General features: G+C 41.4%; 1 protein-coding gene across 2 annotated transcripts in view; it reads right to left on the reverse strand.

Annotated features, from left to right (window-relative positions):
- Positions 1–12,669, reverse strand: part of PPP4R2 (protein phosphatase 4 regulatory subunit 2) — a 28,389-nt gene extending 15,720 nt beyond the window's left edge. For both annotated transcript variants that reach the window (XM_054387206.1, XM_054387204.1), the window contains exons 1-2: positions 12,636–12,669; positions 11,753–11,834 (exon numbers count right to left, since the gene is read on the reverse strand). In XM_054387206.1, coding sequence (XP_054243181.1) covers positions 11,753–11,834; positions 12,636–12,669 — 116 coding nt within the window. The remainder of the gene's footprint in view (positions 1–11,752; positions 11,835–12,635) is intronic.
- Positions 12,670–12,957: the final 288 nt, after the last annotated feature.

Raw genomic sequence — 12,957 nt, forward strand, 5'->3', positions numbered from 1 at the left:
AGCAAATGAAGATATACTTTAAAATACAGTAATTTCCCCAGACTGTTAGAAGCAAATATTAAAAGCTTCATCCAAAACAATTCCCTTATTACTGCAGTTTAACAGTGGGATCTCCAAAGTTATTTAAGAAGTCAACAGGTATAGAAAAGTAAGTGCATTCAGCAACCACATACCCAATTCAAACCCATGCACAAAGTGGCAAGCCAGCGTGCTAGTTTCCAGCGTGCTAGTTTCCAGTGTGCTCTTCCACAGCCTTGAAGTATCCAAACACGAATATTGTGGACTACATGGAACACGCTACCTCTCAAATCCCTCAAAGCCCATCTATGCCCCTAGACAGCAGAGTTCATTTATCTGCAGGCATGAGAAATCCCAGGGTGGTTCCCTTCCCCCAGGCTGCAGAAAGGGCAGCACCAGGGAGTAAGTGAGTGCCAGGAGCCTGCCCAGGACTGACTGTCCCACTCCCTGGCAGCAGCACAGTGACCGCAGCATGTGGCCAAGATGTCCAGCAGAGTCAGCAGCTAAAGCTGGGCACGGGAATTGATGGATTGCAGTCCTCTGAGGGAAAGGAGACTGAAGCCACTCTCTCCCTCTCACTCATCTCCTTCCTCAGTTACCTCTGGTCTTTAGGATGAAAAGACAGTAGACAGAGCTGACTCTTATTTTGTTGTTGTTGCTTTGTTTTAATTATGTTCTAATTTCAGATATTGATTTGGCATAAACAAGGATACCTGGAAGCACAGTTACATAGAAGGGGGTGAGCAAGGTAAAAACATTGCTAAGATCTGCCTGTAAAACACAAAACCCAGCATTTTCAAACAAACAAAAAAAAAAAAAACCACCCTGCTGCCATTTAACAGTTTGGTACAGGAATTAGTAGTTCAGTATTTATGACATAAAGATTGCTTAACAAGGAGTGCTCAATGGTAAAGAAATGGCTTTCAGTTTTTTCAGAAAATATCCCCCAAAACTCTGACATAGAAACTCCACTGATGAGGCGATTAACTGCATTGTGGCTGAGCAGGGATTTGACCACAGTGCAGAGGAGCAGGACGTTGCCCCACCACATCCTTAACTTTATACCTGGTCTACAGCAAGAGGGGCAAGCCTGCTCTGCTGCGCCCACACATTCCTGTGATCCCACACACAGGGAAGTGAGGCAGATCACTAATCTAACCACAAAATTAATGCTACAGATGAGGAAGAACAGCATGTGTAATGTGACCTGCATAGAGCAGAGCTGGTCTTTAAGCAGCTGGACTCATGTACCAGATAAAACCATGTATCTTGCTTTTAATTTTAAACTGTTTTTTCGAGTTCCTGTGCTTTATTTTCATAATCACTATGTTGATGCAAAGTGTCATTCTTCTACACACTGTTGCCATTTCGCCATCCACACAGTGCAAATTAACAAGGGAAATTCCAAACAATGACAACAGATTTACACAGGAAAGTCCCCTGTGCATCAACGCAGTTTCTTAAACGCTTCTGGCAAGCTGGCAAACCCTTCAAGGTAACATTAACGCCATAAGCAAGTGCTAGATCCTTTATCAGTGTTTCTGAATGAGCAGTGAGTTTTAAACTCGGGGTGACCCAGCATGGTGAGTTTACTAGACCACTCTGCTCTGTCGTGAGCTCCTGTTAGGAAAACTCTGGCAAGCACTCTTCCTGGGGGAGCGTCCTGTTCACTTTCACCTGATAACTCATGTAAAATTAAAACACTCTCACGCTTTATCTTCAGTAGGATTTGACCTCATGTTACCTTTCACTTTAATTAAAAATATATTGAAGAACTCAAAAGAGGAAAAACTGGTATTTCCCACAAGCACAGAAGGTGCTTTTCCATCTTTGTTCACTGATTGTTGTCAGCTTAAATTAAGTCTTTGCTCTCCTCTTTGTGAGCATGATGAGCTCATTCCAGAACCACGGAAACTGCAATACATTAGAACTACATCTGCTTTGGTAGTACAAGTGTTCACCTCTCTACTACTTGCAAATTACTACTGCTATTGCCAGGAACAACAAAGATTAAGACTTAGTTATGGAAACCGGCAGCCGATGAAGACATTAAAGTAGTATCTGTAATCATCAAGGGACTAATTCTGATCTCTGCTGATAAATATTCAGCTGACTCCAACAGAACACAGCTGTTCCACAGAACAGAAGAACTCTAAACTAGGGCTCAAGTTTTTCAAAAAAGATCACTTCTTACTACAGTTCTCTAACAACAAACTCAAAAACCTTTGATTTTCTTTTATTTTAAAGACAAAAACTGACCACAGAACAAAAGAACAAGATTGCAACAGATTCTTCATTCAAGAATTAAATTCCTTATAGCAGAGCTGAAAGCAATACACAAAATAACTGAACACCTTCAAAACTTCCACAAACCACCAGCAGTGGCTTACCTATAAAAAGAGAAGTAAAGGTAGATGGTATTTTTATTCAGTTTCCTTCTTCCACTTGAAAAATTTACTTGAAGTTACCTTTGGCTGATAAGAATAAACTGGTATATTTACTGAAGTATTCCACCTACTGTGCTTCTGCACTGTGCACTCTGATTTCTTATTCTTCATATGATTTCATTTATGCACGTATTCAATAACGCTTCTTAAAAACATCAAGTTTTACTGCAGGTAGAATGATCACCCCAGATACTGACATTCCCATAAAGCACTCACCAACTACAAAGCTCTTCAAGTTCTGCAAACACAAACTTTTGGGTAAGCACTAAATACCAGCTAAGTCCTTCCATATGACCAATACAACTACAATTATTTACAATTCAGTTACCTTTTTTCTTTTCCTATAATGCAAAAAAACACTAGTTCAGGGAACACACCGAACTTACCACAATAGAAGCAGACCATAGTATCTTCCTGCTGTCATATATTCCCCAGGATATTTAACTCCAACCAATTTTATTTCTCTAGTTCTGAATAATTATTAACATCTGTGAAATTGATACACTTACCTTTGTATTACATCTAGTGGCACCCATTGTATTACATCTAGTAGCAACTATTGTATTACATTAGCTTAAAATCATTTGAGTTTTGTGTACTTTTTTAACCTGATTTATGATCTTCTAAATAATATTTCCTGCATAACTTGATTATAAAACACACAGAATTGTCTAGAACACTCAGAAACTGTTTTCTCAGCCCCTATCTGCCTCATTTCTGTAGAAGGTATCTTCAAGATAGGGACTGAATTACTACACCTTTCTGCAACACACCGTGAGACTTTGATCCAGTTATTGCTATGACAAACTATACCAGAAGTCATTATTTCAAAGAGGTATGATTTCATGGACCATCTTCTTGAAATTTCATTTTTCATCTTTAAACTTTGAATACAGGACATTCACACCAACCTTAGAATTACAGAACTGTAAATGTCACTTCGTCAACTAGCACAAAAAAAAGCTTGGGAGGAAGGAGAACATTTACTTTCATCTGCTTTATCAAAAATAAAGCTGCATCTGAATAGCCAAACAGATCACTGATAGCAGATAAACATTATCTGTGTCAAAACACCTCCCAGAAACTACTTACACAGTCCAGATGTGCTTGTAACTTGACTGGCCATTTTGGTGACACTTAGAAAACCAATATTTATTTCAACTTTAACAATTCTGTGGATTATTCATAACTTTCACTTATTTCTATTCCAGATATAATTTGTCTGGACAGATTAATGTTCACTAAAGTAGATTTCAAGAATGATGCTGTGCACTGTGAAATGGAGATTCTGCAGGAATTCTAAGGCACAATACAGAGAGTATCCTATTCAATAGATACTGCATAGAAAAATAATCCATCGCATAAAGGCACAGTATAATTCTCTAGCACTCAGGAGCTGATGCAGGCAAAACACACAAACATTAATGGTTGACACTTTCTCAGTAAGCCTGTAGAGCAGAAGCCTAGGAGTCTAAATTTAAGTATTAACTATATCTCACTTACAGCATAAACATCTTCCTGAAATTGCAGCAAATTAAGATTACTACCTCTGTAGGAGCCACTAATAGAAAAACAACTCCAAGTAATAAAAAAAAAGTTTAAAAAAAAATCAATATTTGGATAACTGCATATATATTTATATCATCTCTTCCATATGCAAACTAAATTCCACCTATCTACTACTATAAGATGCTGAATTCATTTCAGGTATACCACCAGTTTGCACAGACAATAAGCAAAGAAGAAATGCTGTAAGCGTAGTAAGCACTGTTATATGACCAGATCCAGGCTACCTCAGAGAAGCAGCAGGCCACATTGAGATAATACTCTCAAAACTTTACTATATTGAGCAATAAATCTGGGAAACCAGATTGAAGAAAATGCACCCTGCGCAACTGCCTTTGTATCTGAATTTACTTGGCACTGCATTCCTGTACTTGCTAGTTCATGCACTGTCCCACAGAAACACAGGCTCACTCAGGTCTGAAAGCAGTCTTGCCAGGAGCAGGTATATTGTACTTCTGTTACCAAATCCTTCAAAAATGGAACAAAAGCCACCCTACTGGCTTCTACACAAGACGGTTCAGCCAACACATACCAACCTTGGCCTAACAAGCGTACCCTACCTCAGTGTCCCCATACACAGGCAGCATTAGGTGTTTCTGTGTCATCACCCCCCCATACCACTTCTGAGCACGCTCATCAGACATAGCCATCATGGAAAGCTTGTAACCGTCTCCTGGTAGCAGTATTTCTAAAACTGAAACCTGCTTTGGGGAAACCAGCCTTAGGGAAAAGCAGTCAATCTGGTTTATCCACAAACCTGATAATCCACCCCCACCCCCAAATCGACCAGCCTGCTTTGTCCTCTAAATTCTATACGCCTGGCTCCTTCCCCTACAACAGGTGACATGAAGCACCAAACTTTCCAAAACTGGTAGGCAGGAAAAGGGAGTAAAACTCATTGGTTACAAGGTAAAACTAGTAAAGTATCCTGGCTACTATGAAGTGTAATAAAGAGCAGACCACCACCCAAATGTCTGGGAAAGTACTTCAAATGAAACAGTAATGAGCAAAGCCTCCATGGAAGAAGAGGCTTTAGACACTCTGGAAAAGACAGAGGTAATACTGAGGCAGCCACTGTAGCTGTGAAGGAACATTTCCAAGCGGTAAAGGTAAGACATGGGAGAAACTCTGTGGATGAGAACAAATCCAATTAGGCAACGCATGAAAACCGAGCTTGAAGAGTAGAAGAATGCCAACAGAATACTACTAAAGGTGATCATCAGAAGCACATGCAACTGTATTAACTGCTAGAGAATAAACAATGTGATGGAGTTCTGCACAAAGAGTGAACTGTCTGCAGGATGACTAGCAAGGGGTGTGCTTGTTTACAGGGGTGTGCAGTGTAAACACACTATTTACAGCAACAGAGAAGAAAGATGTACTCACCAATGTCTGCATGTGGTTAAAATACTCTCATTACACTGAAAAGGTAGCACTGCCATGAGGAGCTGCCTTTTGGCTTTCCTTATACATGCACTCTAGAGGCTAAAGGTTATTAGGATCATCATTTTATGATGGTAATTAAGGTTTTGACTTGTACACTGTAAATCCCACTCCCAACAGGTAAGAAGTGGCAGTGTTTAAAACAAAACACTAAACTGCCTGGGTTTCCTAAAAGAGCAAGAGATTTCATCTGTTTCACAGCTGGTTCCTCTGAAGTACAACAACTGCACATTTGCAACATAATTGTTTATAACGTATGTAAGAGAGCAAGGAAGCCAAACTACCTTTGAAAAGATAAACCAGCAGGCTTTTCAAATGAGATTCCTGTTCTTTGGAGGCACCAGTGGATTATGAGATAGAAACCACAGCGTCAGTGGAATGGGAATTAATGGGGTCTAATTCCAACCACTTAGTGGAACTGAGTTAGTAAGGAATAATAGTAGGAAACAATGCAAGGAAGTTTACTCACATCTCTTGCTTCACCAAGAACATGGAAATGGAAGAGGCCTCCACTAACAAAGGTATGCAGACGTCTTTTAGAAAGTATTATCCTGTTTATTATGGCAGGAATTTGAAAATTGTTTTATTTCATTTTTTAAGAAGTCATAAGGAATTACATTCCCCCCATAGTTTGGAAGATTTCCAGATAATGGAAACAACAAAACTTCTTGATAAACAAAATCAGAGCACATACTTTACAGAAAAAGAGCAGACTTAAATTTAAGCACGTAAAATGAGCTAAAGGACATGTGGCTACAAATACCTGTAACATAAAAAAGGAAATTATCGTACAAGAACTCAGCATACATCAATACACTAAAGCTACGAATGGGAACTTATTGTCCTACACATTACTACCATCTCTCAACTCACAACCTCTCCACAGATGGCAGAAGTGTTTCACTGCAGTAACAAAATAATATAAAGGCTGAAGTGAACCAAGAAATTGTTCTAAAAATGTTGGAAGGATGAAAAGTTTACTGCTACATTAAACAGTATCAAAAGGGTCAGAAACACCTTTTGCCATTATCTCTGACAGAATTACAGTTACGTAACTTACCTTTACAGTTATATAATTTACTAAAAAGCAAATTGTCCCTGTTCTACTTGACTGAGTCTGTGGATGAGGGAAGACCAGTAGACCCTGTTGACTCAACTTTAGCAAGACACACAGCAAGGTCTTCCCCAGAATCTTTGCACCCAAGCCTGGAGAGTTACAGAGACTCTGTGGACCATCAGACCTACACAGCAGTGGCTGCGGTCAACAAGGTCCAAAGTCTGATTGCAACCAGTTACAAACAATGTTGCTCAGAGTCAATACTAGGGCCAGTACCTGTGCTGGTAACCAGGAAGCTGAACATCTGTCAGTGTGCCCTTGCTGTGACACAGGCTGCCTGCACAGGGGTTACATTTTCAGTATCAGGAAAAGCCATTTTACCCCTCTACCCAGCACTTATCAGTTCCTCACCACAAGGCTGTGTCTGGTTTGGGGTCATGCAGAAGGCTGCTAAGACGGTTAACAGAGCTGCAGTACACAACCTAGGCAGGAAGCTAAGGCAGCATGTCGTCTTCTGGAAAATAGGCAGCTATGGTAGAAGAATCTAACTGCTGTCCTTCACCCCTATAACAGTGTGAGACCCCTGAAGAAGTAACTGTGCACAGGCAAGACAGAAGGTCCCTTCGCAGAGGTGCACAAATGATGGGGTAAGATGCAGTGGTCCCAGGTTGCTGCAAGGGAAACATTTTCCCAGTGCTAAGCAGTGAAACAGGGAGCCGAACAGGCTATGGAACTGTCATCACTGGTGATTTTCAGGAATGTTGCACGAAGCCCTAAGCAACCTAAACTAACTTTGCAATTGGCTCCCCTTGAGCACAGGGTCTGACTGGATGACCTCCAGAAGTCCTTTCCAACTGAGACTGTTCAATGATGATACTAAAGATGTTCCTGTTTACTCTGCAATCACATGTATTAAATTCAACTGAAGAAACTTTGCAGAAAAACATTTCTGTTGGTGCTAAAGGAAACCATTGAAGAGACATCTCTGTGCAAGCTTAGATGAAGTGCAAATTAATATTTCAGATATTCCAGGGAAGCTCTAAGGGAAAAAAAATTGACTACACAAAAAAAAACAAAACCATAAAAAACCCCCACAGAAAGTATTTTAATGGCTGTTTACACTACATTCAGGGCAAGAATTGGTACAGACACATTACATCCTGGCGACGCCAGTGCTGTCTACTTAAGCCTAGAACTATGTTACACTTAATCACTTCTGCCTAAATACCGCATTTCTCCAAATTGTGGTACTTCATTACCTATTTCTGGATTCCCTCACTATTAGTAAGCATCTGTATTATACTTTTCACCACAGTAAAACTGCACTTTATAGGTTGCCTGCCCCAGGGCAAGAGTAGGGGGGAAAGGCAGAGAAAACTGACATAAAATTTGATTGCTTTTGTTTTCTAAGATTTTCAGCTTTAGAACCAAAGGAAAATTCTCATTTTCCTTTCCAATTTCCAAAATGTCTTTTCTTGAAGTACCTGAATAAACGGTTTAGAAACATTTTTGTTACTGAAGGAACAGAGTGATTTTAAATCCATGAAGATTTCCTAAGAGGCAAGAGAAAGTGTATTTTAAATACAAGATCAGAATTGGTAAGTCATCCTCACATCTATTCTTTAAGAATTCTTCAGAAGAACATAACAAAGTATCTCACTTTTGCATTTCACTTCTCATATTGCAGGGCTGTGACTTCTGTGCTGTCTCTTAAAGCTGTTTCTATTTCAGAAAAGAGAGATAAGTGGATTTCTTATGTAAAAACAAGCACAGAAACATATCCTGCTTTTAAAGAGGTCTTTCAGCTATAGAAAAGGATTAAGACTAATAATTTTCTTATCTCTTCACTTTATTCAGTTTTGCAAAACTCATGGATCTTCTACAAACTAGAGAAAAGGAGGTTACGACTGGGGCTCACTGAGGAAATTCCATGTTACTAACTTAGTAAAAAGTCACAAGGAGTATGTCACTCCTCTGAAAAAAGTCCCAAGACTGAACACAAGATTTAAAAAGGTTGAACCATAAAGTTTATATTCCACCTAAGGCTAAGTCTTGCCGTAGCAACCATTAAGAAACAAAAATATTCTGAAGTAGCCAAGCAATAAAAGTTTTGCTTCTGCTCTCCTACAATAAAGGAAGTTTAGATTGGCTTTTATAAATGCAGGCCACCAGCTCCCAAACAATTAAGTGAATAGTTAACTTTGTACAAGAAGATAGCTTCAGTTTCAAATAGATGAAGTTAACACACGTGACTGTATGATCAGCTTCTGACTGCAAGGTACTGATAAAAGAACTAAGTTTACACTGATAAGGTAACCAAATTTAGCAACATTTTTATTCCAAGCCCTCCTAGTGAATGAAAAAGGCTTCTGATTACAACAAAGACACACTAAAGAGCCTTACCACAGTTGCAGTGCTGGCTTATACAATTCTCACCTTTTGTTCCTCCCTTACACCACCTCTTCAGTTGTGCTGGGGTTTGACATAACAGTTAACAGGGACAGACCAAGCTGGATCAATGAACTGAACTTCCTTAAAAACAATACTGCCAAAAAAGAAGTTACAACTGGAAGCAGTTTCCTGCTCTAGGTTACCATGTAGCTACAGACACAGTGGGACAAGCACAAGTGAAATAGTGACACGAGCTGTGTTAGCCAAGAGAAATACTGGTAAAATTACAGCCTAACCTAGACCTGCATATACCCGTTCCTCCCTCACTCGGATGAATAAGCACATTGACACAAACAGGGGCAGGGAGGGACCTGACACCCTTACATGTTTTTAATCTGTTAAGCAAGCTCTATAAGCCACGATCCTTCTTTGATGAGAACCTATTAATTTACTTCATTAGCACCCTTTCAAACCAAGTTTACTAATTGTTGACAAGATCTTCTGCAACTATGCCTACAAAAGGTATGGGGCTTGGAGGGTGAGAACACCCTGCATTTAAACCAGGATGCAGACTACAGTGTATCAGCTAAAAATCAGTGTTCATCAGGAGGTAAATTAAAGAACAGAGCAAACCCCCATGAACGCTTTATAACTTCTCACACTAGCAACAATAACTCAAAGCAAAAATACTTCATATTTCACTTGTCCTTATTTGCCCTCGTACTTTTTGTTTGCTCCTCCAGGAACAGGCTGTGACTGAGTAAGATCCATTGTTTTTCAATAAATAAGGCTGCAAACCAGTTGTGTAATTACGCCAACTTAACCATCCTTTTAAGTTGAGCCCTGAACTTCATAAAAATCTTAATCAATGTCACTACAAACTATTACTTTGGATTTCATCTTATTCCAAGGCAATCCGTTCATTACTGGTTTATATTTCTATTAAATTAAGCTGCTTTTACACAACCAGAAATAAAGAATATTCATCTCAATTTTAATCAACATGTATTTGTTATGTTTGTGGAGCCAGGAACACTGTTAGAGTGGTCAAGCTGTAATTGCCTAAAAAGACATTAAGTTCTTCTGCATATATCCAATCCTTACATGAACATTTACCATGAGATTTTAATTCTGACTCATTTCTTCCTGATGCTTTGATACAGAACACACCAATGAAAACAGACACATATTTGATGAAGAAATACAGACTTTGGTACATAATGGGAAGTAAATTGAACATTATGGACAATATTTCCAGGTGTGTCTCCAAGCCATACTAGATACTTATGATGCCTACATTTGACACTTATAAAAAAATAATTTAATGCTACTGAAAGTTTTAAGCCAAAAAAAAAAAAAGCTACAGGCCTGAACAACAGTCAAAGAAAATCCTTCAAACACAGAAGGCCAGGGTCTGCATGAAGTTCGAGAAGAAATTCCAGTTCAGGGTTAAGCAATAGTCTGCACTAATTAACTAATAGTAAAACAAACAAACCAAAACAAAAGCCCAAACAACTAAATTTCCCAAACGAAAATAACATCAGGAGTTTATTCATTCCCAAAGTTTCAAAGAGGGAAGAATTTTCCCAGGAACTTGCCCTGATAAAAATCAGATTTTAAAATTATTTTGGAATAGATTTAGTAGTGGCAGATAAAATAAAAACAGCCTAAAGAAATATTTCAGAACAGGAAAAATATTTTAAACATTGTGCAGACAAAAACAACAGTAAGCCCATACTAAAATATGTACTACACCAAAATACTAAACACTACAGCTGTGTATTTCTGCTGAGCTGAAGTCTTCTGCTTAAAGAGCAAAGTACATTTCAGAACTTGTTTTCCTTTCAAAGCCATTAATTCAAGAAGTACTATCAAGCTACCGAATAAAAACCACCCTAAAACAAAACAGAAAAGCAAAACCTACAAACCTCTTGTAACTTAAGAGAGATTCTAGAAACCCAAACAAAGCCCCTGCGATCAGTGGCTGCTAACAAAACAGTGGTAAAAGCACACAGCTCTTACTGAAGCCTGTAGCCTGGCACTAGGCCTCAAAAACAAGGAGACTGCCTGGGAGCCAGAAAGTGAGCAATTCTATAGCAACGCACCCAGCGAAGCCTTTCCTCTTCCTGCCAAATAGTGATCCAGCAAGGAAGTCACCCAGCACAGCTCCAGCGCTGATCCCTGACAAGGAGTGCGGCTCCTTCCCGCTACATCTCACCTTCGGACAGAAATCCGCAAGGGTGAGCTGTGAAAAAAATTACAGGAAAAGCGAAACTCTCCTGTGAGCTCAAAAACTAATAGTTGCTGAAAGTCTGAGCAGTTCCCAGACGTCTCCTCTGCAGAAAGCACCTACGTGACTCTTGCCTCTTCTTCAAACGTGTTTAGACACAATCATCACCCAGCATGGTCTACCAAGCCTAAGAAGAAATCATCTAAGCCATTCTATCTCTATGTAACTATTAGATACAGTGCACAACAGGCACTACAACAGTACACAACAGGCATTACAACAGGGATCTGAACTTTCCACTTAAAAAACCTGATTGTCATGTAAAATGTAAAAAAAGCAACAGGTTTACTGTACTAACCAGGATCGATAAGATCTCACAGATACCTCTGAGAAAAACTTAGTCTCTCTGTTTGATAAAACTAACCACCCCAGCAAAGAAACTAATCCACCCGAAACTAAATGGGAACTAAAAAAACCTTATTTAGCACTCAGAAGCAATCTACAGATAAAAAAAGAATTCCGGTGGCATCTGATGAACATTTCTGAGTTTAAAGTCATATGCTACAACTAAAGATCACCAAAAACAAAACTCACACTTACATTGTCTCTCCAGTCTTAGCAACATGACAAAGAAACTGATCCAGTATTGGACACACTTCCTTCTTCCCTCTCTTCTCAAAATCTGTTGTAACGAGAATGACATAAAAAGAATGGTAAAAGATGATAGGACAGAACAAAAATTCATAACAATTAGCGATTTATTTGCTTTAACAGTCAGTACAGCTCCCACAAAAACATTTCCACGCTTTCACAATGCTGCAGTTGTTCCCAAGAGCTCCACCAGCTTCCCAGCCCTGTAAAACACTTAATATTTTCCTGTAGAGAAACACCATGCATCCGAGCAGCAAAAGTTGATTTGCAACTTCTTTTAAGCACCTACAACAGAGAAAGAGACTGATTTCCTCAGGCTGCACCCAGCAGGGCAAGCTCGCACAGAAACGGACTGGGGAAGGAAAAAAGGCAAGGTACGTGCGAGGGCCGGGGAAGGGCAGGCGGGCGGGCATGCGGAGGGAGAAAGGGGCACCCTCACCGTGGGGAGCCCCAGGCCTGGAGGAGTGGGGGTGCCGGTGGGGTCACTAACCTCCCTCTGCTGCTCCCCCTTACGCAGCCCACAGCAAGCCCGCGGGAAGATCACCAGGGCAGCATGGACCCGAGGCTCATCTCTCCCCTTCCCCACAGGAAGCCCCGGGCCTCTCTCCCCACTCCGCGGGATCCCCCTCCCTCCCACGCCACCAGCCTCCTCCCCACAGTGCAGGGACCCCGACCCTCGGCCCCTGCGGAAGGGAGCAGCCGCCCTCAGCCAAGGGCGCTCCCTCCCCCCGAGGGGGTCTCAGATACGAAAGAAACCCCTAACCCCCGCCTCAGCGTGGGGACACCGCTTCCCCCCCACCCCCCGGCTCTCCGCCGCAAGCCCCGGCGCCACCTTTCAGAGCCTCCTGCAGCCTCTCGACGTCCATGATCCGCCCGGGCGTCTCCCCCCCAGCTCCGCTCTGCTCCCCTCCTCCAGCCCCCCCCCCTCCCCACGCAGGAAACGGGCTCCAGCCGCCGCGCACACACAGAGACCCCGGGCTCAGCAACGCTCCAACATGGCGCCCGGGCCGTCCCCGTGCGCGGCCCCGACAGCCCGCCCTCCCCTCCCTGCCCCCTCCCTCCGGGGGGCGGGGGCGCGCGGATAGGCGGGGCCGCGGGGCGGGCCCGGGCGGTGCTCAGCGAGCGGGAGGCGCCGGAGCCGGCTCCGGTGAGAT

This window comes from Indicator indicator, chromosome 15 (genome assembly GCF_027791375.1).
Source record: "Indicator indicator isolate 239-I01 chromosome 15, UM_Iind_1.1, whole genome shotgun sequence".
NCBI classification, from domain to species: domain Eukaryota; kingdom Metazoa; phylum Chordata; class Aves; order Piciformes; family Indicatoridae; genus Indicator; species Indicator indicator.